The 25,035-nt window shown below is 40.3% G+C and overlaps 1 protein-coding gene across 1 annotated transcript in view; it reads left to right on the plus strand.

Moving 5' to 3' along the window:
- DPP4 (dipeptidyl peptidase 4) overlaps positions 1–25,035 on the plus strand; it is a 92,377-nt gene that overhangs the window by 61,826 nt on the left and 5,516 nt on the right. Inside the window, exons 13-23 of the mRNA XM_059704265.1 lie at positions 1,382–1,489; positions 1,761–1,828; positions 2,729–2,782; positions 3,149–3,270; positions 5,366–5,413; positions 5,662–5,760; positions 8,016–8,085; positions 9,873–10,067; positions 14,019–14,073; positions 14,661–14,760; positions 17,779–17,843. Coding sequence (XP_059560248.1) covers positions 1,382–1,489; positions 1,761–1,828; positions 2,729–2,782; positions 3,149–3,270; positions 5,366–5,413; positions 5,662–5,760; positions 8,016–8,085; positions 9,873–10,067; positions 14,019–14,073; positions 14,661–14,760; positions 17,779–17,843 — 984 coding nt within the window. The remainder of the gene's footprint in view (positions 1–1,381; positions 1,490–1,760; positions 1,829–2,728; positions 2,783–3,148; positions 3,271–5,365; positions 5,414–5,661; positions 5,761–8,015; positions 8,086–9,872; positions 10,068–14,018; positions 14,074–14,660; positions 14,761–17,778; positions 17,844–25,035) is intronic.

Consider the following 25,035-nt stretch of genomic DNA (forward strand, 5'->3'; position numbering starts at 1 on the left):
GTGGCACCTCATGTGAAAGATGGAGACTGAATCTCACCTAGTTTTTATGACTGCTTCTGTTAAGCCCTCTTTAAGAGAGAAACAAGGTGACACAAAGCATGCCAAGCTTTCACAGCTCGTTGGGTATGGATGCGGGGCCCCCTGGTTCAGGAGCACGGCCCCTTCCAGCTGGGCTGGGAGCTCGATAGCATTCACACGTCCTTTCTCTTCAGGCATTGATTGGGCAGAGGAGAGAGGTTTGCCAACATGAAAAGTGGTTTCCTCCATGGCAAGAGACATGCTACACTTCCTCACGACTCTCTGGAAAAAAATATGTTTTTTCCTCTCTGTATTTAACCAGACAGATGCCACTTTTCACACATTTCTACTAGGCACAACTCCATCCAGGGGAAACAGGGAAATGTATTAAAAAGATAAGGCTGTGAACACAGGTCTAGAGAGGGGAATGTGTTTCAGAGCTCTGTAATGAGAACAGTGTACTGCACGCCTCAGCTTGCTCCATAAATGAATTCGCTTTGAATCACTAAAGAGAACCGGGGAGCATTTTTCTTCATTCCCAAAATGGGAGCTGATGAGAAAGGAAACATCAAGGGTGAAGGGAACCAACAATTTCAAAAGGCCATCTCCTACCTGCTCTCAAATGTAGTAAGGAAACTGAAGTTGTGAAGCGACATATTCCTTTCAGGCTGGGGTAGATACTCTTTCTGCTTAAACAACATTATGTTCTGAGAACTATCTTTATTGCACTGTAAAAAAAAATGGAAATTTTGTTCTATATTTCCATACAACTGTTTTTTTGTAAACTGTTGATCGTATTCAGCAAAATGAAGAGGCTTATAATAAAAATGATAACTATATGAATGTTTCTGTACTGAAATACACGACACATTTCTTATGGTATCTAGTCCAGAAATGGTTAAAGGCTTTCTAAGTCTGACTTTTCATAAGGAAATCTGTGTAAAAGACAGTCAATAATAATATTAGTCTGCTTCAAGAAAGCGCATTTGTGACACTGAGGAAGTTTACTACTTGCAACTGCAAGGCGAATGCTAATTTTTGCACATCTATAGCCGGAAGTCAGCATTAGCCCTCAAAGAGAGATGTCCAAGAATAACAGTAACTGCTTGCTATGCATTGAGTATCCTATGTAAGCTTCCTTATGGGCATGCTCTCATTTGCTCCTCACAAAAGAATTCTCTAGGACTTAGATCTTTTTGTCTGCATTTTCTAGAAGGAGAATTTTCTTTCAAGACAAAATTGGTTTCATTTGGCAAGTAAATGAAGGCTGGGTTTCAAGCATAGGTGTTGTAATTTCTAAAACTAAAGCTGGGACTGAGATGACTGTGCTTTAACATGCTTTTTGTTTTCTGTTATTTTCTAGTTTAAGCCTGCAGAACCTCATTTTACCTCTGATGGGAATAGCTTCTACAAGATCATGAGCAATAGTGAGGGCTACAAACACATTTGTCTTTTCCAAATTGATAAGCCAGTAAGTATTCTTACACAATTCATTTCAGGTTGGTCTTATTTATTTATTTATTTTGAATCTGACTTGAAGTGGAAGGCATTTGATGAATGTGAACAAATAATCAAACTAACTCCAAGTTCTCGGTGCATCAAAGTAAGGTGGATGGGGTGGGAGACCCAAGAAAAAGACCTGAGATGATCTGAATTCCTAATAGAAATGATTTAATTCTCTCTTTAACCTCAGTTAGAAAGAGAGTCTAATCAACCTCTTTTTTTAAAAAAATTCCCATCAGGATTGCACATTTATTACAAAAGGAGCCTGGGAAGTCATCGGGATAGAAGCCCTTACCAACGATTACCTGTGAGTATTCTAGGAGGTAAATGTACTCGTCGTAATCACACCCTCTTTGCCCAGAAATAGGAAAAAAAATATCATACAAATAAAGAGTAGTCTGTTTGGAATGAGTTCAGATTTTTTTTTCTTTTTAACATACGGAAGCCTTAATGATTTTCACATATGCTTAGCAGATTTGATACCCTGCCACCAAGCAGCTCTACCTCTTGCTCTTACCTGCTTTACACTAGAAGAGCTGTAGCCTCTTTTTCTTAACCATCTTGGAATACTGAACTAGTATTCACGGGCATTTCATTAAATTCCAACTGGCACTGACATTTTGGTAGGCTTGGAGCAGCTATTTTAACTGCCCATGTCTCGGCCTTACTCTGGAAAATGGAAAGCTTTGCAGAGGTTGCCGGCTACCATGAATTGGTGGGGAAGGGAGTGTTCATTTTCATTAGAATCTCGGGCACAGTTGTAATTCTTCATTGGTCTCCCCATGGAAGAAGGTGGCCACTGCCCAAAGCAGTTTTCAAAGGTTCTCTTCGGATGGGGCTGCTGCCATCTAGGAGTGGGTTAGAAACCAGAAAATATGGGAAACAGTATAGATAAATGGGGTCTCAACTTCAAGTTCATTGTCCAATTACATTTTTCCTACAAAATACTTCTTTTGAGATTTTCCTTGCCACTTTAGTTAGGGGAGCAATCCTGGCATTCAGATATTTCAGTCTGTTAAATAAAAAGAATATCCTATTTAGAGATGATGGCAAAAAATGGCTTCTGGGGGCCAGGGGCAGGGAAAAATTGTAAAAGAAGGGCAGGTACTAATGTATGAGCACGAATGCTTGGTGTTGAGTTAAATACGATGTACTTGACTTTTCTTAAAAACATAATTAATAAACACTTCATTTATTTTCTTCCCAGATACTACATCAGTAATGAATATAAAGGAATGCCAGGAGGAAGAAATCTTTATAAGTAAGAATTCTGTCAAATTGATCTGAGTCTTTTAAGCTGGTGAACGCTTTCTTGATTCTTTGGGGCGGGGGGGGGGAGGAAAAGCTTATCCTAATTAATATATTAAACTGCAGTTATTCTCAAATGCTTTTATTTCTTTATAAATCAATCTGCAGGTCAACAAAAGAGAATGACTTTATTAGATGTTTTGTGATATTTCCAAACATTGGGAGGTCTGAGGTTATTATGAATCAATGCATAGTTTTGATTTTTAAAAGTTTCCGAGGATTGCTTTGGCATTCTGATATCTTGGAATAGGGCATTATTCAATTCCTTTCTTTCTTTACCCTTTAATCAAACACTTAATTTCTGCCATTGGTTTTACAGAATCCAACTTAATAACTACGCAAACGTGACATGTCTGAGTTGTGAGCTGGATCCAGAAAGGTGTCAGTACTATTCGGCATCATTTAGTAAAGGGGCGAAGTACTATCAGCTGAGATGTTCAGGTAAGTGTGACCTGACCTCTGGGAGGTAGATTAGCAGCAGTGGGTACCCACAATGTCCATCTGAAGTAGCTCCCTCTGTCCCTCTGCTTGTGAGCTCCCCTCCCTCCACACTTCCCCAGCTGATGGCCCCTCCTCTCTCTGGACAGCCTTCTGACTACCTCCTGGCTCAGCATTTCCATCCCTGAAGTCTCTCTTTCTATGTCCAGTTTAGGAAACATTCTTTCTGCCCTGCTCAGTCCTCTCCTTTTGAATCTGAGGAGTTTTTGAAATCATATAAGTCCTCTTCACTCACGTCTAAGTGGTGAGTTAATCACCTTTCCTTCCCCTTCTAACAAAGAGGCTTGTTTTATTCTGAAAACAGTCACACCCCAGAGCTCTTGTGTAACAGAGCACTCCATCCTTATATATAAACACTAGAGGCCCAGTGCACGAGATTCGTGCACTAGCACAGAGGGTCTCTCAGCCGGGTCTGCGCCCTCTCACAGTCCAGGATGCCTGGAGGATGTCCCCTGGGGGGATTGGGCCTAAGCCAGCAGTCAGACATCCCTCTCACAGTCCAGGGCTCTCCCAGTCTGGGACCCCTTGCTCCTTACCACCCGCCTGCAATGGAGGCAGGAGAGGCTCCTGCCACTGTGGCTGCATGAGCCTCGCTTCTGGCTGAGGGGCGCTCCCCCTGTGGGAGTGCACTGACCACCAGTGGGCAGCTCCTGTGTTGAGTGTCTTCCCCCTGGTGGTCAGTGCGTGTCATAGTAACCAGTTGTTCTGCCATTCAGTCAATTTGCACATTAGGGTTTTATTATATAAGATACTGTGAATGGTTTATTATTTTTTGCACTTGCCCTTTTAAATGAGAAAATGTATGTGGATGGTGCCCATTACCCCACTTGCTCACTGCTCTATCTTCTGTTACTATTGTTATTATTGTTGTTTTTTTTATTATAAATGAAGAAACCTGGACAAGGAGAGGCAATGTGATGTCCACAGGTCACACAGCTAATAAAGGCACAACGGGATTAACACACAGGCCTCTGTCTCCCAAGTCCTCCCTGTAATACTGTGCTAAATTACATCTCAAAATGACAGAATCTAGATATTCTGGAAACTGTTCCTAACCAAAATAGGTCTTCAAACCAGTTATCCGAATCTTTCTTTGCTAGCATAGTTTCTTCATTATCATAGTTTTCTTTATGGCTCTTTACTATGGCTGTTTCGCACTGTGTTAAAAGTTTTAGCTTCATGATCAAGTTTGATCCTTGAGAAAACTCTTTAATGTAGATAATATTATCCTCATTTTATATGAGGAAATTGAAGCATCGATATGTTGTCCTAAGTCACACCGCAGGTAAGACATGATTCAAACCCAGGTCTGTATACCAGGTAATACTGTGGTCCTGATCAAGGTAAAAATTAATGTTATCCAAATGCAGAAAATTAAATAGCTCACAAAATAGCTTTTCTATACATTACCTTCCACTCTGCAACTCCCACAGTTGGGATAAATAGTGAAGATATGGGAGGGTGAGAAAAACACTTTTGCATGCCAGGAAGGAACTGCTTATCCAAGTCAGGCACTGTGCAGATGTGCCGCGAGGCTCAGGACTCCTCCGTGGGCAGCGGGAGGGAAATCCACCCTCCCCTGGGGGAGGCTGGCTCCACAGCTCCACCCTGAGGGGCAGCGGGCCTGAGGACTTGTGTGGTCCTTCGGGACTGTGGATTTCGGGCAGAGAATCCTAGCAGCTCTCCAAGGGCTTTAGTGCACAAATGAGGAAATGGGGCACCGGAATGATAGCGTGCCCCAGGCACCAGCAGGGCCAGAGGTTCATTTCCTGCTTCTTTCCCCTGAGCCCTGTGCCTTTCTGGTAATATTTCTCACACTCACACTCAAGTTGCACTTATTTTAAGGAAGGGAAAACAGCTAACACTTATTAAGTCCCTTATCCACTATGACATGTATTCCATCAAAGTTAAATGGTATCAAAATTCTATCAACGTTAAATGGTAATAAATGCCTTTTTTGAAAAAGATGTATTTAGAAAAAAAAAGAATACTGTGCTAAAATGTATTAAGATATATTTTTCCCTGATTATGTTAACAGGCCCGCAAATCCCCCGCTATACTCTGCATAGCAGCAGCAATGATAAAGGTATTCTCTTTTATTCCATCATTCTTTTGCTTCTTAGAAAAGTGTATGTAAACAGGACCAATGTGTAATTAGTGTAGTGGGATTTTCTTTGGCTTTGGAGTGTCTTAACAGTTACACTGAACACAAGGTTTATAACCTGATGCATGCATAGTCCCATCAGTGAATTGTCCACTTGTGCTTTATTGCTTTGCACAATGCAAGTGCTTCACATTGTAATGAATTTCCGGTAACCTCGACTATTTGTTTAGAACTGAGACTCCTGGAAAACAATACAGCTCTGTATGAGACACTGCAGAACATCCAGATGCCAAGAAAAACACTGGACTTCATTCTTTTGAATGGGACGAGTAAGTTCAATACAAATACAAATAAATACAATCACTTGATCTGAAAATGTGCATTTCAGAGTGTGTATAAGTGGAATTGAAGGTTATCTCCCCATGAAATGTTGTCACAAGAACTACTAGTTTTACGTTCTTTTGTCTTAAAATGCAGCATCATTCATCTCAATAGTAACTCTTTTCTCCTAATAAGTCTTAATTGTGTGTTTAACTTAGTGATACCTTCATGTACTTTCTCTTAACCCAAAGTGACAAAAAATATCTAAGATGGTTGTATAAAAAAATTAAGGTTAGCTATAAAATGTTGAAACTCTGTCTCAGGAGAGAAATTCTGAATTTTTCTTAACCCTCTAGTCCCAAGAAAGAGTTACTCTAGTCCTTGGCCTGGTTGCTTGATCATGGATTATATTAAGAGACCACTAAGAACAACAAGTAGGAAATCTTATAATTTGTTCATTTCTGTTTGCTTGCTTGTTTTTTTTTCTAAGGGCTGACAATTCATAAGAAGGGAGAAATCCATCAGGATTTATTTTAGATTTATTTTTTAAATTTAATTTTATTGTTGACAGTATTAGATTTTTTTTTTTTAATATAGGACAATAATAGAAAAAACTCACCTCATCTAATTTTAAATGGCAGGAAGAGCCCAGGGAAGTGTAGGGCACCTCTGAAGAACAGCCTAGAGCAGTGCTATTCAAACTGAATGTGCAAAAGAGTCACCTTGGACCTTGATAATATGCACATTCCTGTTAGGGTGGGCCCAGGATTCTGAGTTTGTAATAAGTTTCCAAGCATTGCCAGAGCTGCTCCCCCTGTACCAGGCTTACCTGGCAAGGGCTTAGTGTTTGGGAGAACTAGCTGGACTTCCAGGTGCAGAGGCATTGAATACCAAAATGTGAAGTTCTATTTCAGTTGGTAAACAGTGGGGAGCTCCAGAAGGTTTTTGGGCCAGGGAAACCACAGGACTGGATAGATAACCTGATAGAAAGTGAAGGATGGTGTTGCCAGAGAGGGAGGCTCCAGCTGGGATGTGATTATACCATTCAAACTCCAGGAAAGAAAGGCCTAGGTAGAGTCTCGGAGGAGGGAGCAAAGGGAGGTAGGACTAGGGATTAGAAGGAACCCCCACTCCCCAAAGAATAGACTGCGCATCTTCAAAGGGGGGAACTAAAACACTTCTAATCAACTAGTGCTAATTCAAACAAAAGAGAGATCCAATGGTGGGTTTGGCATAGTCATTAGAAACATTATGATCAACTAACTCATAGATCAAAATGTAATAAACACTGACATTTCTGATCTTATAAATACATTTGATCAAAAGACATAAAATAATCAGTAAAATACAAATGGGAGACGTCTATATAAAGAGTTTACTCCTAAATCTTACTTTTTTCAACAATTAAAATAATTGTCACAAAAAAACCAAAAAGATAAATCTAAGGAAGAAGCAGCTCCAGACAGGGAAATTTTTCCCTACAGGTTAGTCCAATCTCCTGAAGCTGGAGGCAATCTTATTAAAATATGGAACAACTCATTTTTTTCTCTCTTTTTGATTTATTAGTCTAACTCATCAACCTGAATTTGGGAGCAAAAGAAACCAAGTCGTTATTTAGGGACACATTTTATTGAACTGATGTTAAATCAAGCACAGAGAATGAAACAGGCCTGGGAAAGATCGTACAGAAAGTACCCAACAGTCTGCTCTATGTAAGCCTGATTTCATGCTGTGAAGCATACAGCTGAGAAGGGGAGCTCGGCTTCGCGGCCTGGGATGGCAATAAGAATTACACAAATGTTATTAGATCAGAGCTTTAAAGTAGAATTGGGGCCAACTAAAAATCCTAAACATCTTCAAGGAAATTCAAGAAGAGGAAAACATTTTGCAGGCAAACTTAGAACATAAGCCATAAACAAACTAGATAAGTACATCAAAATGCCCAAGAACAGAATCACAAAAACAAAGCATTAGCAATTCTAAAATGCACTTTTATCTTACAAGGCGCCGATGTATTTAATAGTATTTAGTAGATACATTAGAAACAATTTTATTGATTTAATCTGAACTAGTATTTTAACCTGATAGAGAATGATTTTTATTTCTTAAAAGCATTCTGAATGCAAGTAGTTCACTTCTTTTTCCTATTCTAATTTAACACATTGTTAAACTCTAGATATGACTTATTACTAACAGATAAGCAGCCAAAATCATGTGCTAATCATTGTTCTTAATTCACTAATTAATCTTTCTGTTTGTTTAGAATTTTGGTATCAGATGATCTTGCCTCCTCATTTTGATAAATCCAAGAAATATCCTCTACTAATAGATGTGTAAGTATGTATTCAAGAAGAGGGAACTAAAAATTCAGAAGTTAACTGTTGTACTTTTTTATGCTCAGTGTAGCTTGCTGAAGAAAATAAAGCAAAACACATCCTTTCTCTCTTCCTGGATCACTGTGCAGCAATTTTACTATTTCCTTCTATTTTGTAATCACAAACCCAAGCATGTATTTTCTACCTTCTTTTTAATGGAGAAGGGAGACACCCTTCTTTCATCATAATAGCATATGGAGTTTGTTTTTATTTGTTTCCCTGAACTCCAAGAGAATTCCAAAGGAATTCTCAAGTCCCCATTTTTATCCTTTCATTGTGGACATTTTAATGAGAAAGATGGTATTAACAGCTTTTACAGTTTCCTTACCCGCAAACTTGGCCACAACATTTCCCATGATTGCCTTTGTTTTAATAGGACATCAGGTTTTTCTTTAGTTCCTGAAATATCACTGCCTGGTATTTTCCATTCCTCTTTTTGGTGAAAAGAACATATGTGATATAAGAAAGTAGTCATTATAATCCAAACTTCTTCAAATCTTAAAGAAAGTTCTGAAATCACAAGTCTTTGAGCAATAACTGTGAACTCATGTGAATTCTAAATATGGCAGCTTTGTAAAACATCTTTGATAATTATTAGGAATACATTTAACTTTCATCCTTCTAAAATTGCTCTGACTTCACCCACAATGCCACAATGCCAGTCTTCCTGTTCTAGCTTGACTCATTTCCTTTATTCAAAATAAAACAGAACAGAACAAAACAAAACAACAAATGGGTTGGGTGCCTTGTGTGTGCCAGGTGACTTGCCTTATTTGGTTCACACAGCAAACCCATGTGGTGAGTTCTGTTGGGCCCATTACACAGAAGAGAAAAACTGAAGCTCAAACTCAGGAACACCACATTTCTGTTGTTACCAGCAAAAGAAGGAAGGGTACACATTTAGCATCAGATACAGCCGTGTTCCATTGTATTTACAGTTCTGTGCAAACAAAACATATAAGCTGAAGGAAAGAGGTATTTTAAGTTTCCAGATGTTTAAATTAAAAGCAATGAGGAAGCGATGGGGAGCCTCTTTTGATTAACAAGGGGAAAAGAGAGGGCTTGGAGAGAAATTTGCATACAGCTGTGTGTTGGGTAAGATGTAGCTTATAAAGATCGCAGATTCAAGGGAGTTAAACTTGTTAACAAATAGAACGCCAAACAACCTACCCAATTTCATATAGTCAGCTTATCCTTGGAAGTTTTAAAGAATCGTGTTCATTCATACTTTGGTCCATTCCACATGATTTTGGGAGCTTTAGTGTGCAACCTGGTGCTGAGTAGTGGAGGAAATGCGATGCATATCATGTAGTAGTCAAAATCCCTAAGGAAGTTCCAACCTAGGAAAGACACTTGGAGTCTCCGAAAGAAATCTTTGTAAGCTGAGATGGAAAGGTGTTTTCAAAGCTGCATTTATTGTCATCCTCGTTATTTTTTCATAACATAATTCCGCAGAGAAATTTATTTCTTTGATTTCCAAGAAAATGTTGGCCAATGAAGTCTGTTTGATAACAATCTTCAAAGATGAAATTAATGGGTACATATCTGAAGGGAACATACAGTCATTATAGTCATGTTGCCAAGTATTAGAAGACCTATTGTGAACACCTCGGTGGCTGGCACGATTTCAGGCTCATGATCAGGAAAGATGCACACTTCTTGTCCACAAGGAGTAGAAATGCAAGCACTCCTCAATTGGTTCAGGAAAACCATACAGGCTAAAAATTTGTTTTTTCCCCCCACAGGTATGCAGGCCCCTGTAGTCAAAAAGCAGATGCCACCTTCAAACTCAGTTGGGCTACTTACCTTGCAAGCACAGAAAATATTATAGTAGCTAGCTTTGATGGCAGAGGAAGCGGTTACCAAGGAGATAAGATCATGCATGCAATCAACAGAAGATTGGGAACATTTGAAGTTGAAGATCAAATTGAAGCAGCCAAGTGAGTGACTAGGAGATAAATTCGAAGGTCTGATCTCCCTCATCTAATTTATATTTTAATTCCCTAAAGTGTAAAGAATTTAAAGTGTCCTGGGGTGAACTTGTAGTGTTTCATCCTTGGGGTGGATTTTTTGTGAAGATAATCATATTTAGACAAAAAAAAAATATGTGTTAATATGTTACTGGTGGGGCAACAAGATGTAGGATCTTGTCTTCTTAAAGGAAAGATTTCAATCAAGAGACAAAGTGCAGCAAAGCAAGCAAGAATTTCCCTAACCGATTTGGCTCAGTGGATAGAGCATCAGCCTGCGGACTGAAGGGTCCCAGGTTCGATTTCGGTCAAGGGCATGTACCTTGGTTGCAGGCACATCCCCAGTGGAGGGTGTGCAGGAGGCAGCTGGTCGATGTTTCTCTCTCATCGATGTTTCTGACTCTCTATTGTCTCCCTTCCTCTCTGTAAAAAATCAATAAAAATATTTTTTTTAAAAAAATCAAGCAAAAATTTATTGGCCTCAGCAAAAATATACTTAGGACAGTGGAACAAGGAAGGACATAGGAGAAGTACCAGGAGAGCCTAGGCTGGGCTGCTTTGGCTCACTGAGAAGACAGGGAAAAGGGGGCCTTGGAGACAGGTTCGGGGGGTTAGCCCAGGAAGAGCTGCCACTGCCCACTGCTCCTCTGGTTGCAAGTCTCCTGGAGTCACTTAGTGGGAAGAAGGGGGAGGGAATGGTGTGGGCCTGCTCCCCTGGGGGAGACATGGGCTGGTTCCTTCAGCCTGAGCCTGTTTATCTCTCTCTTGCAGGTGGAAATCTTAGGGGAGGTCTCAGGGGAGGGCTCAATAGAATAATCATCAGCTTTCCAGGTGTGCTCTTTCAGGGTCACGGTCTCCACTGCTTGGTAGGTGCCAGGGTGTAGCTGGTCCTGAAGCAGCCATAGGGTCACTTGTCTGATTTTGCTGCTTTTCTGGGCCTGGAGCTGAAATACAGCTGAGGCTTAGATGTTACCTTTAGGGAGGAAAAGGTTAGGGGGTCTAAACCCCATGACCAGTGAAATGAAAAATCCGGGGTCCGAACCGCAGGACCAGCGATGTGGTAGGGGAGGAAAGGTCACCTGGGGAGTGACCTTTTCCCAGTTTTGCCTCTTGCTAGGCATCCAGGGCTTTCTGCCCATCACCCTTGTTCTGCTCGTGTCTGTCTAACTGCCTACAACAATTACAGATTTATATAAAGTTTAAAAAAGGTATTTCCTAAATCCCTGTCTGTATGTGACTCTAGAAAGGAAATTGACACGTGTGCTACCCCCTTGGGGAACAGAAACTCAAAATGCATCAAACACGTGGACAAATTGAAGGATAAATGTGCACTTGGGTAAACATCTAGTGAAGCAAGCAAACCATCCATACAGGCAGGGATAAGTAGAGGAGTTCTGTGTTCATTTAAACTGGAGGAGGGTGAAGGCTATGGAGTCCTAGGAGTGGCTCCTACAGCCGGCTGGATAAGGATTACTCCTCATCTAATTTGGGGAAAAGTGTGGCACAACCCTCATTATTCACAATTATAAGAGCTTTGTGAAGGATGAGTTCCATTTCATTCTTGTGCTCTCCAGTTGTGGGACTATAGAGATAGACTTGATCTGACTTAACAGAGCTTTTTTTAAAAATATATTTTATTGATTTTTTACAGAGAGGAAGGGAGAGAGATAGAGAGTTAGAAACATCGATGAGAGACAAACATCGATCAGCCGCCTCCTGCACATCTCCTACTGGGGATGTGTCTGCAACCCAGGTACATGCCCTTGACCGGAATCGAACCTGGGACCTTTCAGTCCGCAGGCAGACGCTCTATCCACTGAGCCAAACCGGTTTCGGCGAGATCTTAATTATAGATGTTGGTTACTCCTTAATGTGCATGCAACATGGGAAAAGTTTCACGTGCATTGTCATTGAAGCTGCATAGCAAACCTGGGAGGTGGATGTTGATATTACATGTTTCAGGTGAATAAAATGGAGGCTCCTAAATTAGGTCAGTCAGGGTTGGAATTCAGGTCTTACATTCAGTTGCGTTCAACTGGTAAATGGGAAATGTAATCTTTGACTTTCTATAACCAAGTGCTTAAATGTCCACAGAAGCATAATAAGTAGGTGATTTAAAGTAATATTGTGAAGTCATAAACCAGGAAATGCAGAAAAATCGTGAGTGATTAAATGGGTAGAGGAAAATTCCTTTAAGAACAGGAACAACTGGAGAGATGTCAACTTATTGAGTATTTCTGAGTCTCTTATACCAACACTAATGATGAACTATTGCCTTAAAATCAAAAAAGGTGAGGCTTAGATTAGAGAGAGGACAATTTTTTTCAAGAGTGAAGCTGTAATCTTTTGCAAATGAGTTTTTATGTATTTGCATTGGTCCCCTGGGAGAAAGGGCATAGTTTCCAGGGCTTCTCAAGTCTGATGGAGGCAAGCCCTAAAATTATAGAATTGAATATCCACAATATACAACTGCAGTTTTAAAATGTAATGACATGTAGTGTGTTTATACAATGGAGTATTTTTTCAGCAACTAAAAAGAACTATACACCACCACATTCAGGGGTGGGCAAACTTTTTGACTCGAGGGCCACAATGGGTTCTTAAACTGGACCGGAGGGCCGGAACAAAAGCATGGATGGAGTGTTTGTGTGAACTAATATAAATTCAAAGTAAACATCATTACATAAAAGGGTATGGTCTTTTTTTTCAATAGTTTTATTCATTTCAAACGGGCCGGATCCAGCCCGTGGGCCGTAGTTTGCCCACGGCTGACATAGATGAATCTCACAAACAAACTGTTGAATGGAAGAAGTCAGGCACAGCCCAATTTCCATAAAGTCAAAGCCATGGCACAAATTTAGGTGAAATTTTTGTAGAACCCAAATGACCCAGAGACTTCTGGGTGATAGTAAGCTCTTTATCTTTGTTCAAGGATATGCTCACTTTGTAAAGACTTATCAACGTTTACACTCATGACTTGGTGCACATTTTTTTACATATACATTCTACATTTTAAAGTTTTACTGAAGAAGATGACGAGTTGAAAACTACATTAGATTTTTATTAGTATTGCTTAAGCAATATTGCTTACTCAGGGTAGCCTGAGACATACAGTATCAATTGAAAACACAGATTCTCCACGTCACATATAGGTCAAAGCAAGGGTTTCCCACACTCCTCAGTACTACAAAATTGTGTCCCAAAGGCTAGATTTTTAAAAAGTAAATTATTTTTTATGTAATTCCAAGATGAGTATTTTTAGCATAAAACATTTTTCTTTTTTCTTTACCTGGGTTCCTATCTTGAACACTATTTTGTGGCAAAAAGACTTCTTAATTCATCAAGGAAAAAGTCTTTCTGATTTAACAGTGCTGAGCTAACTAATCAACACCCATCATTAGAAGGGATTTATTTAGAGAATGGTTTTTAAGTTCTCAGGTAGGGAGCTCAGATACATTTCTAAGCCCTACCCAGATGTTCTCCAGGCCCCTGTATTTCTCCACAGCAGGGGCAGCCTCTCGCAAACTGAAAAACATCTGGAGAGATTTAAATTCAATTATGTAAAGAAAAGTGCATCTGGGCTGCAAATTTTTATATAAAGCTGTGAAAAAAACTGCCAGGATTTGTTTTCTGTGAATCATTCCCCTCCTCTCCCTACACACACACACACACACACACACACACACACACACACACGTGTGCGATTTTTATGGACTCCAACAAAGGTGAACCTTGTTCATCTGGCTCTTAAGTTAAAAATGATAGACATTGGTCTCAGGTGTTTGACTGCTGGCAGTAATATATCTTAGTTTCTCATAGAATGAAATAGAGAACAAATGTCAGGGTTTCACATTGTATATTTATCTTAGTTTTCTATATACAACATAATACTAATCTGTGGACTCCTCCCATGTATTTTAGACAATTTTCAAAAATGGGATTTGTGGACGACAAACGAATTGCAATTTGGGGCTGGGTGAGTAGTTGTTTGGCTGATAACTCTATACACATTTCTTGGTGAATATAACCCAGAGCAGGAGACTATATCTCTTGTATGCAAATATTTGGAGATGAAATCCTGTCTATCATTTTAATCTAAAAGGTCCCAATAAAATGTCTTAGACCTCTAAGCAATGAGTTCCTACTAGCCAAGTTTATAAACACCTTTGTTTATTATGATGAGGGAGGGAAGTGAGGAAGGAAAGAAAGAGGGAGAGAGGGAGGGAAGAAGAAGGGGAATGAGAGAAGGAGGAAGATTTTTTCTCATGAGTCAAAGTCTGTAAATATTTAGCGTTTATTGTTTTTATTTTAATTTTTTTAATGATACTATCCAGCAACTTTTCAGTGTTTTCCCCCTCACACCTACTAAGTAAAGGGACAGGGCTCTGAAAATGTGTCTTGAGATACTGTCCAATTAAGGCCAATTTAAGCCTCCTCTACCATGCTTTCTATCTCTAAAGAGGCACAATATATAAAGATGTGAGAAATGTGGAAACTGCAACTCGCTTACCATATGTTCTTAATTCCTTTACCTCCATAAAAATAACCGTTTCCATTCCTTAGTCATATGGAGGGTACGTAACCTCGATGGTCCTGGGAGCAGGAAGTCGTGTGTTCAAGTGTGGAATAGCCGTGGCGCCCGTGTCAGCATGGGAGTTCTATGGTATGTAATTGCTATCAAGTACAAAGAGACACTGAGTGTTGACCTTGAAATTCCAATGACAAAACCATTCCTTTTTGGGTTGCAGTATTTCTACAGTGAATAAACCGACTTATCTTACACGTACTTTATGGAGACTTGTAATAAAACAGTCTCCCTTATTCTGCTACTGTGAAAGGCTGGATGGTATATATGTTATCTACACATTTACTTAGCAATAAATTCTGTTTCTCAAATCTCTTACCAACAAATCTTGTAAACAAATTCTGTTTTCCAAATTCCCAGACACCCCCAATGCTACATTTCTGCAGATAAATAAACCCTTCCTTATCTTCATTCTAACTTGAGGGTTGAGCTTCACATATTAGCAGAATAAAAGAAACATGTGTCTCTCTTCTGGTAAAGATCAAATATAAGTAAGGCTTTGGATGGAAAGAGGAGAGTAGAGACAATGGAATTGCTGGGAGGTTTGTTTTTTTCATTGTCTCTAAGTAATCTTCATCATCAAGAAAATGTTATTCTATCAAGCATCATACACATGTAAGACTATAATTCCCAAGGGGGAAGGAGTGAGCAGGGCAACAGTAGGTAAGGAAGAAGAGTCAGAGGTAGTGAGGAAATGAATTTTTTGCTGTGTCTCATCTGACCCCATCTCAAGTCCTTTCTGAAGTGTAAGCATAGAATCATCGATAATGAATATGCTCATTAAATATTTTATGTCCTAACATATGGTAGCACCGATCTTGTGGAAATGCTTTTTTAAACCCTCTCCAAATCAAGAGAAGCCAATGTAAGAAAATATATTGCTATCTTCCTGTTTTAAAAAAAATTGGAGAACATCGTTAGGATTTGATCTTCACACCATGGATTTGTTTCCATATAACACTTTTCTGCTTGATATTAATAATTATTCTATTGGATGGCTTGTTTTTGGAGACCTCTGGTGGTCAATAAAATAATAGAAACAAACTGTGAGTTTAGAGACATGTCATGATAAGAAGAAATCTTCCATAAATGTCTATGGACCAACCTAACACATCGGAGCTTTCTGAAATTCTTCTACGTATGTAAATTTGAAAAATTTTACATAACAGATCAGATCAAAGGAACACATATATGGTATTTCATGGCATATTTCTAAAGGTTTATGACTGCATTATCTATTTTGTTGTTGTTAATCCTCATCTGAGGAGGATATTTTTTCCATTGATTCTTAGAGACAGTGGAAGAGAGGGAGAGAAAGAGAGAGACATTGATGTGAGAGAGATACATCAATTGGTTGCCTTCCGCATGTACCTCCCCCTACCCTCTCCCCTGGGGGAGGGTGGCAGGGATCAAACTCAGGCACTGCCCTTGACTTGGAATGGAACCCATGACCCTTCAGTGCACGGGAGCACATGCTCTAATCACTGAGCAACATCAGCCAGGGTGCATTATGCATTTCTTAAATTTTATTTTTAAAATGTGACATCTTACACTTGCAAGTTTGATAAGAAAGGGTTATTATGTTCTAGGACAAGAAGAATTGAAGTCTGTGGCTGTTTGAGGAAAAATTTATTTTGCCCTAAAAGGACATTTTTCCCCTATCAAATTACTGTGTTATTCATATTTAAATATTTTTAAAAGGATATGAGTATTTTATGAAGATCTCATAAAGTATCCTCTAAAATATTATATTTTCTATTTTATTGCCCTCTGGGCATGTAAAAACACATATAGTCTGTATTCATTGTAACCAAAATGGCAAAATATTACTCTTACCATGTTTGGAGGAAAATATTTAATACTTCCATAGAAATGGCATGTCAAAAGAAGACATGCAGAGCAATTAACACTCTTTATCAATGTCTTCTTTTATCTACAAAAAGGGTAAGAATGTTGCTTGAGCTGGTGGTTTAGGTGATATATTAATTTAAAGAATTAGTGAGATCAGTATTAAAATACCTGTACAATTACAGTGAAATTCAAGCCATACCTATACAGCACAATGGCAATGTATTATTCTTATACTTCTATTTTCTATAATCTGGTCATTTAAGGGAGCATCTTTCAAAACAATTCTTTCAGATTTTTAAAGTTATATTGGAAATAACTCACTGATATTTTAGGACATATATAATAATGCATATAATGTATATAATATGATATAACTGATATGATATAAAAATCATATATGCAAGATATAATACACATATCACATATGATAGATATTATATATGATTAATTTTTTTAATAGAGCAAAAATATGTTTAATAACCCAAAATAACCAAACCAATAATGCATACATTTTTTGCCACATATAGGTAGGTTAAAAAGTTTATGTCATTTCAGCAGACAGATATTAATGTAATCTGTTTCACAATACCCAACCACTACATCAAAATTGAGGCCTCTGCACAAAATGAAAGAAAATGAATGTTTAACTTGCATTATGATGGAGTAGCTGAGCCAATATGGGGTTATACAGCAAATATAAATGATAACTGAATTATTGTATTACAGTGAATTTCAACCTGCCAAAATTATGATTTATCTAAGCAACCAGTAATTGGACACTATTAGAGATTTCCAAAAGGTAATAATAGCATATTATAAATTAGGGCATACACTGTCAGAACCAAAACATTCAAGACAACTGAGGCATTAAGTGACTTCCTAATTAAGATTATTTGAGAAGATCAGATGTTAATGTATAGATTCCTGACCTCTTAGCACTTCACCTTTGCTTTTCCTGAAAGTGGGTTATTGATTGGGTTTCTGATCATCTAGTTTGATCTCTCTCTGCACTCACCATGAGGGCTAACTGGGGATAGGCTAGGCAAGAGTGTGGAAAGCAGGAGTCTGAGCAGGTGTCTGGCTGAATTAACAAGCCAAATAAAAATGATCTGGAGGAGATATTTCTGAGGATAACACTACAGACCTATGCAAAGTTAAGACATACCAAAGCACATAAAGTAACCCAATAAAAGGAAGAAAAGTTTTTGTTGTATGAATTAACTTTCTTTCTTTTCTCCACCATAGACTCAGTGTACACAGAACGTTACATGGGTCTCCCTACTCCAGAAGACAACCTTGACCATTACAAGGTAAGAGATGAGGAACCGGGTCCATTTCATAACCTATTTAGAAGTGGTTTAAGAACATGTTAAATTGTATTTTATAAAATATATATTTTTATTTCCAACAAAATTCTTGTTGAAAGAAATAACACAGGTGGTTTAAAGATACTCCAGTAGCTTCCCCTACTATATTCTGCATAATTACAATCTTTATCGTATGCTATATAGGTCACAATATGCATTCATTTGGAAATACAAAGCAACACCAGATAATTACTTTAATTATAAAAATTTCAGTTTAGAAAACATGTCAAATTCAGCATATTTTTTTTTTACAGCCAGAAGACTCTAAAACTTTAGCAATATATTAAATTTTTTATGGTATTATCATAATTAAGATGTATGAACAAGCTTATAATTTTCTTATTCATAACTAAGCATGTAGTTATTTTTCACACAAGATTTGACTAACGTAGGTGAGGAGTAATACAGTGAGCCATACCCCGAAAAGCCCTTGAACCCTAATTGCTCAATAGCATCCAACAGGCTGTTGCCTGACAGGAGACCCAGTGGGCAGGTTGCTCTTCTGATGGGCTACAGCGCTTGAAATATGGGGCTGTCAGGGATAGTGGCAGCCCCATGTGCTAGTGTGGATGTTGCCACGAAGCCAGAGCCACACTGAGGTGGATGGAAGTGTTAGTCTAAGGACTGGGGGACCCTTCTAGCATTGTGGCTCATCTAAAATGTTCCTGATTCTGTCATGTTAGTCAAAAACGCTGAAACTCCAGGTGACAAGGCAAATCATCTGATATTTACATTCTCCAAAGGAAATTCAAAACTCTTCCCAGGACAGTTAATTAAAAAGAAAGAAAGAAGCGCGAAAAACAAGAATAATTTAAGAGAACAATTTGTGCCACAACTCTCAAGATATGGGTTTCATATTGATACATTTCTCTGAGCATTATTTGCACATTTTAATAAAATGTTTTTACTATGGATTCTAATGCCACTTGATCAAAACACAATAAAACTCAAAATTTCTAGTTTTGCAACACACGCATAGACAGTGTCGTCCTACCTCTTATTTTCAGCATTATTTAACAAGGCTGGTGGAGGAGAGGTAGGGAGGGGTGTGTGTGTGTGTGTGTGTGTGTGTGTGTGTGTGTATGTGTGCGCGCGCGTGCGCGCACCCGTGTGTGTGTTTCAACCTATAAAGTGAGATGCTCAAATCAGGCCAGCCCCATTTCTGCTAACTGTCCCACATGATACTTTGGACTCCATTCTTTCCACTCTTTCTCCTCCACATCCAATAAGCTGCTTCAAACACCCATTCCCTTCTTCATAACCATATCGTTGCCATCACATGACTATCTTCCCTTGTAAAACAATAGGCCAATTGATCTCCCCTTAGCTGTCTTTGTATCTTCTACCCTATACCCCACAAAGCTATGAGATTAACCCCTACCCACAACACTTTAATGGCCCATTTTACCTGGACTGTTCACTTTTCTCTGAATATTTGGGGGTCTTTGTCCTCTTTTCCCTCTGCATGGAATGTCATTTCCTTTCCATCTCCTTCTATTGGGACACTTGTACTGCTCTCCCATAGGAGTAGCATCCCCTTTGGAATGCCATGACGTCTTCCTCAGATCTCGTGGAGCCCCCACTTCACTGTCTTGGACTCATGGTTGGATTGTACTCCCATTTCCCCTCTGCAGTATTCTTAGCTATTTAAGGCTTTACTCAACCTTATATATTTTTTGGATTACCCACTATGAAGTATAAACCTTGAAACTTTTCCCTATCTAATTTTTAAACTCTTTGAAGGGAAACATTGTTATAAAAATCTGTCTCCACCACCTCTCTCATTTTACAGCTAGAATTTTCTTGTCAATGACCTGACCAGGATGCTTGCATTTGAAAACCACCCCTTCTGTAGTACGCCATATTTGCTGAGTAGCCCAAGGCCCTTCTCAGATTGCCCAATGTACTAAAAATTCCTGAAACATTGAAGGTGTACTGCCCAGGATCCTAACCCTGACTCTAGAAGCTGGTGGGTGATGAATCAAACATTCACTTTCAAAATTACATATTGAAAAAAGTCTTTGAACTTAGAAGTAAGTACACAGTCAAGTCCAAATCCTGAATCTAAGTTCATGGCACCTAGCCTACTTCCCCAGATGAACATCTGCCAACAGGGTGTTTCCTCTAACCAGCCCTCCCCTTATTGGATAATTAATCTGCCATTTCATCTTTTTTAGACCTTCCCATGGGCTCCTCGTTCTCACAATGGTCCCCCTCTGTTTCAGCCTACCCCTCACTGCCATGGCCGCTTTCATCTCTCCCCTTAGGTGTTCAGCTGCATGAGCTAGTCATGTAAACAGAAGTCACTTCCCACTGCCAATGGCAACACACGCACACTGGGTGCACAGAGTCACTCCTTCGATTCACTGCACAGATGGCACCCGAGGACTGTTTAATCCTTCCACCGCCAGGAGTCGGGTTTTCTTGGCACAGAATTCACTGCTGGCAATGGACACATTAAAACTGCCAGTACCAGGGAGCTAAAGGTTCCCAATGTGTTACTCAGAGGAATTATTTGGGCGGCAATAGTTAAGGTGGGCCGGAGAAAGTGAGGTGAATGTGTTCACAGAATTCTTTCCACCCTGGTTTGCTGCTTCCTCTGAATGTGGAGAACTGAATCTAAAGTGCCTATTTTTGGTGCACAGCAGGCTTTAGAATAAAGCTGCCCTCCTTTGTTTTTTAAATGAGCCTGTGCTTTTGTCTCTGGCAAGAATATATTCAAAGATTCTATTTTCCTCCAAGGCCCCAGCTGCCCCTCTGGACCCCATCTTCTTTTACTTTTCTTTCCCAGGTGGTTTATATTTATCCTCTCTCTCTCTCCTCTCTCTCTCTCCCCATTTATCCTCCCACCCTCTTTAAAAAGACAAAGAAGGTAATTTCTTAGAGGCTTTCACTGCCCTGCTCATTTCCTGGGTCAGAAGGACAGCTTTTTGAAAATGATTCCCATTTACTCTGGCCAATGACTCCCTTCAGCACATCCAGGATAAAAGGGCCCAAAGTGTCTGTGAGAAGCAAGACCCTGATCTTCGTCCGTGTTTTCAGCTAATAAATCATCTGTGCAGTGGCCAGCACTAGAGCCTTTGGAAGAGAATACAAATTTTAATAAAACTCAAATGGGATTCATGATTAGGTGATTGATGACCCATATTTGGAAGAACTTAGAGAAACCCAGATCGCCAAGAGAGGCACATTTGTGAAATAAAGTTTCTATCTACCATTTGGGGAAGGGACTTGGGGGAACCACATACAAATTCCAGTGGCAGAGCCAGGGATGCCATGAACAATTGTTTAGCTTGCACACTGGTGAAAGCTAGTCTATGATGCATCCCCTAAGGTGAGGACCTCTGAGGCCGTATCCTGAGAGAGCATCCTTTCTTCGTCTCACAAAACTGTTGTTGAAATGAGGGGACCCAGGAACTAAGGCTTGAGCCCATTGCAGCGACAAAGGCAGGGACTCCATCAGACCCTTGTGGTGCATCAGCACTTTTAAAGGATACCAGGGACTCAAAGAAGAGGGAAAATGTTCATCTCCTTAAAACCCCAATGAGATGGTCCCAGAAGCTCTAAGTCAGCAGCCAGAATGTAGGGGTGACACACACAGCTAATAGGCAGTGTTGACCTGTACACATTTTTTCTGCAGTGAGTTTCAGTCCACAGACAGACTTGAACACAGGCATCAGATAGCCAATGAGAGAACCCTCACCCCCAATAGCAATAATAAGCAATGAACAACTGTGACCACACTTTGAGGAGTGGGTTCCTGACTCACCTTGCCAAATAATCTCTTATATGGTTAACCATAGGTATTTTAGTTAAATCCATAAAAAAATACTAACATGTGGTAGACTTTCGTTTACTATTTAAGGTGGCTGCTGTTTTAACTGTTCAGGTGTCTTGGTGAAACAAAACATGCCCGCAAAACTTTGGGAGATAAATAAAAGAGAGTAGGTAATGAAGCATGAACTTAAATTAGACAAAGTGCCTCATAGGTATGAAAAAGGCTAGGGGTTCCCAAATTGTGACTGTGGGGTCCCAAGAATTCTGTACCTTCCAAGGAGGTAGGGAGGGGAAGGGAAGTGGCCAAGAAGTTAGGGTGTCACCTTCCCACCCCTCTTCTCAACCAGGGGGATCCAGTTCCATCTGTTTCTTTTTTTTTCATTCATTTATTAAGTGCGTACGTTTATGGCCAAACATTATTCTAAGCTCTTTACGTGAATGAACTGTTAGGTTCAATTTTCCTTTGAATTCTCTGAGATAAGTGCTCTAAATTTATCTCAATTTTACGGACACAGAAACTGAGGCACAGAATGTTATATAACATACAGATATTGAAGAAAAGGGAGAGGGCAGTTATCTGGGGCCAATCTAGGAAGACTGGGGAAGATGGAGAGGAGGAGCATAGGTGTTCTCCCCGGGCCGCACACAGGGACGAGGCAGTGAGGCACAGTAGACACAGGAATAGCAGACAGAGCTGGTATTCTCGGGGTTGGGAAGCAGGTCCCATGAACGGAGGAATAACACCAAAGAAGGCCTGTGGGAAGAGCAGGTCAAATGGGGACCAATCAGGCAGGACAGAAGACTGGGGAGGGAATGGATTTATGAATACATAAGAGAAGAGTATAAGATCAAGGGCAAGGGAAATGAGACCCAAGTCCTGAGACTGGTTGCCAGGAGAGAGGGCAGCCTGGAACACACAGAAGGGACTGATTTAACTTGTAGAGGAGATTTATTTTGCATTTTGCTCAAAATTTGATAGGCTTTTGGCAAGTGTGTGAAACAGTCATAGATTTGGCAGTCTTCTGCTAGCAGATTTGAAATGTTCAATCCTTAAGAACTGCTGCATCGTTAGGTTATGCAAAACAGGGTGCAATTTTGTAAATATGCCATCTTGTACTGATTTGACATTTGTTCTATTATCCCAGAATATGCCAAAGGGAGAGAGACCTTCAGATTTAAGCCAAACCTGAACTTGTTTGTTGAGTGCTGATAAAATGTTGACTGCTGTGTGATCTTTAAAGGAGCCAGTGTTGCTTGCTGAGGCCTGAGGTAGGGCCCCCTGTCGGGTTGATGGGCACTCTCTCCTTGGCATCTTGTGGGGACAGTTGTGTGAGAGATGTAAACAAGTAAAACATCTGATATCGTGGGTTGAATTGATTTTTTCCTAAATATTTTCAGTAGCCTCTGTGTTCTGTGGCATTGATGGTGCTTCCCCAAATAGCACCACTTGATATTATTTTATAAGGCTTTGTTTCAAGGGGGAGAATGCATTAAGAAGTTAGAACACCCAAGCTAGTGTGTCACTGAAGTACTGGGCTGTCCATGAGACCGGTGGCTGTTTACTCTTTCTACAAGGTTCTGGAAAGGGAATAAGTTGTCTGGCTATAATGTGAAGGGAATGGGCTTTGGAATTAGCCCTGTGCTCAAAATCTAGTTCTTACTAGCAGGATGAGCTTTGGGAGGCTACATCAGCTCTCTGAACCTCAGCTTTCTCATCTGGATAATGGGGATAATCAGATCCACCCCAGGGCTGTTGCAGGGATTCAGTGAGATCCCTGTGCCTGTGCCATGAAGTAAGCTTTGTAAACATGGCAGCTGCCACCTTTGTCCTCAGGAAGCCAGTCGTCCTTATGGCTCCTGGATGGCACAGGGGGTAGCTCAAAAATTGGGAGACCTTCTGTTTCTCACAGTACTTCCCCGCTCTCATCAGTTCTCTCTTTTATTTCAAAAATACAAAGATTTGTTTGTTGGAAGGTAACTGAGGAACCAGCATGATCCAAGGAGCAGCTACAGATGGTTCTCCTTGGGGCTTGGGGGAAAAGCTCCTTGCAGAGATCCTGTGGAATCGGCGCTGCCACTGGACCAGTCCTTCCCACTTTGCTTTGCCAGACTGTCGCTGGCAGCGGGGCTTTCCGGAAGTTTCTAGCCTCAGGAGGGTGCCAACTGCACCACCATTGCATCCTTGCCCATTTATCACTCCTAGCTTCCTTTTTAGTAGTTGGTGATAGACTGTTCGGCTTCTAACTTAGTCATCCATTTCCTTTTTTTTATTTTTTTTATTTCAGTTCCCATCAACAGGCAAACGGGGATTATCCAAATGGGGTGGATTAAAATAGCACAATGCAGTTGTTTCTAATTGCTAATCAGACCTGAAACGAACGCATTTCTTTCCCTGGCTTTGGGGGTTGACGTTCACAGTCAAAGGGCTCTACCGTGTGTCTTTCTTGAGGAGAAACCAGGGTGCGCAGTCTGGTAGGGAGTGAGGCGAGGGGACACGGCTGCATGTTTTGGGGGAGAAAAAATGTTCTCAGCAGCCCGAGAGCCTGGAGTGGGCGCGTGCCGCTGGCGGCCTGTCTCCCTCGCAGGGAGAGGAGGCTTCGCCCCTGCGCAGGGGAAGCGTGCTTTGGCAGCGGCGCTCTGATCCTGCAGTTGCAGGGGAAGCTTTTGTGTGATTTTTTCCCCTTGCTGCATTAAAGTATTTGTCTTTCTTTCTTTGTAGTGTAATATTGTTAATGTAAAACAATTTGCATCATGACACTTTTATCACAGTTTTCGTCTTTTTCTCAGTATGTTGCATTTCTCACCATGTCTAGTTCATCACAGCTACAGTGTGTACATCACAACATTTATCTTAGGCTCGGGGTTTTACTTGTTTATAAAAATTGTCTTCTTTCAGCCTGTATTCACTCCATTTAAGAAAAAAAAAAAAAAAAGAAAGAAAAAAAGGCAGCCAGAAACTGTTTTGGTCCAAACTCCAGTAGTTATCACATTCCTTGCTAACTGTCCTGCGTATTTATATGTCTCCTAAGCATGACTCTATGTTTCGGTGGCATTTCTCAGTTGTGTGGCTCAGGGAGGTTGTAGGAGCAGCTTTTGCTGTTCACGCTGCCAAGGAGGAAAGCACTGTGAGGCTTCGGGAGGTGAGGTGAGCTGACACAGATGCATATTTGGGTCAGACCTAGGTGCTAACGTTGACTGTCTTCTGTGAGCAGAGAGCTAGATTTAACGTGGCAGGAGCAAGGGGAGGACACGGCAGTGCAGTCTGCGCAGGCTGCAGGAGCGAGCCAGCAGAGAGGATCACCCAGAAGGACTCGAAAGGGCCTGGGCTCAGGTTATTCACGTTCACTGTCAGGGTTCA

The sequence above is a fragment of the Myotis daubentonii genome, chromosome 7 (genome assembly GCF_963259705.1).
Source record: "Myotis daubentonii chromosome 7, mMyoDau2.1, whole genome shotgun sequence".
NCBI classification, from domain to species: Eukaryota; Metazoa; Chordata; class Mammalia; order Chiroptera; family Vespertilionidae; genus Myotis; species Myotis daubentonii.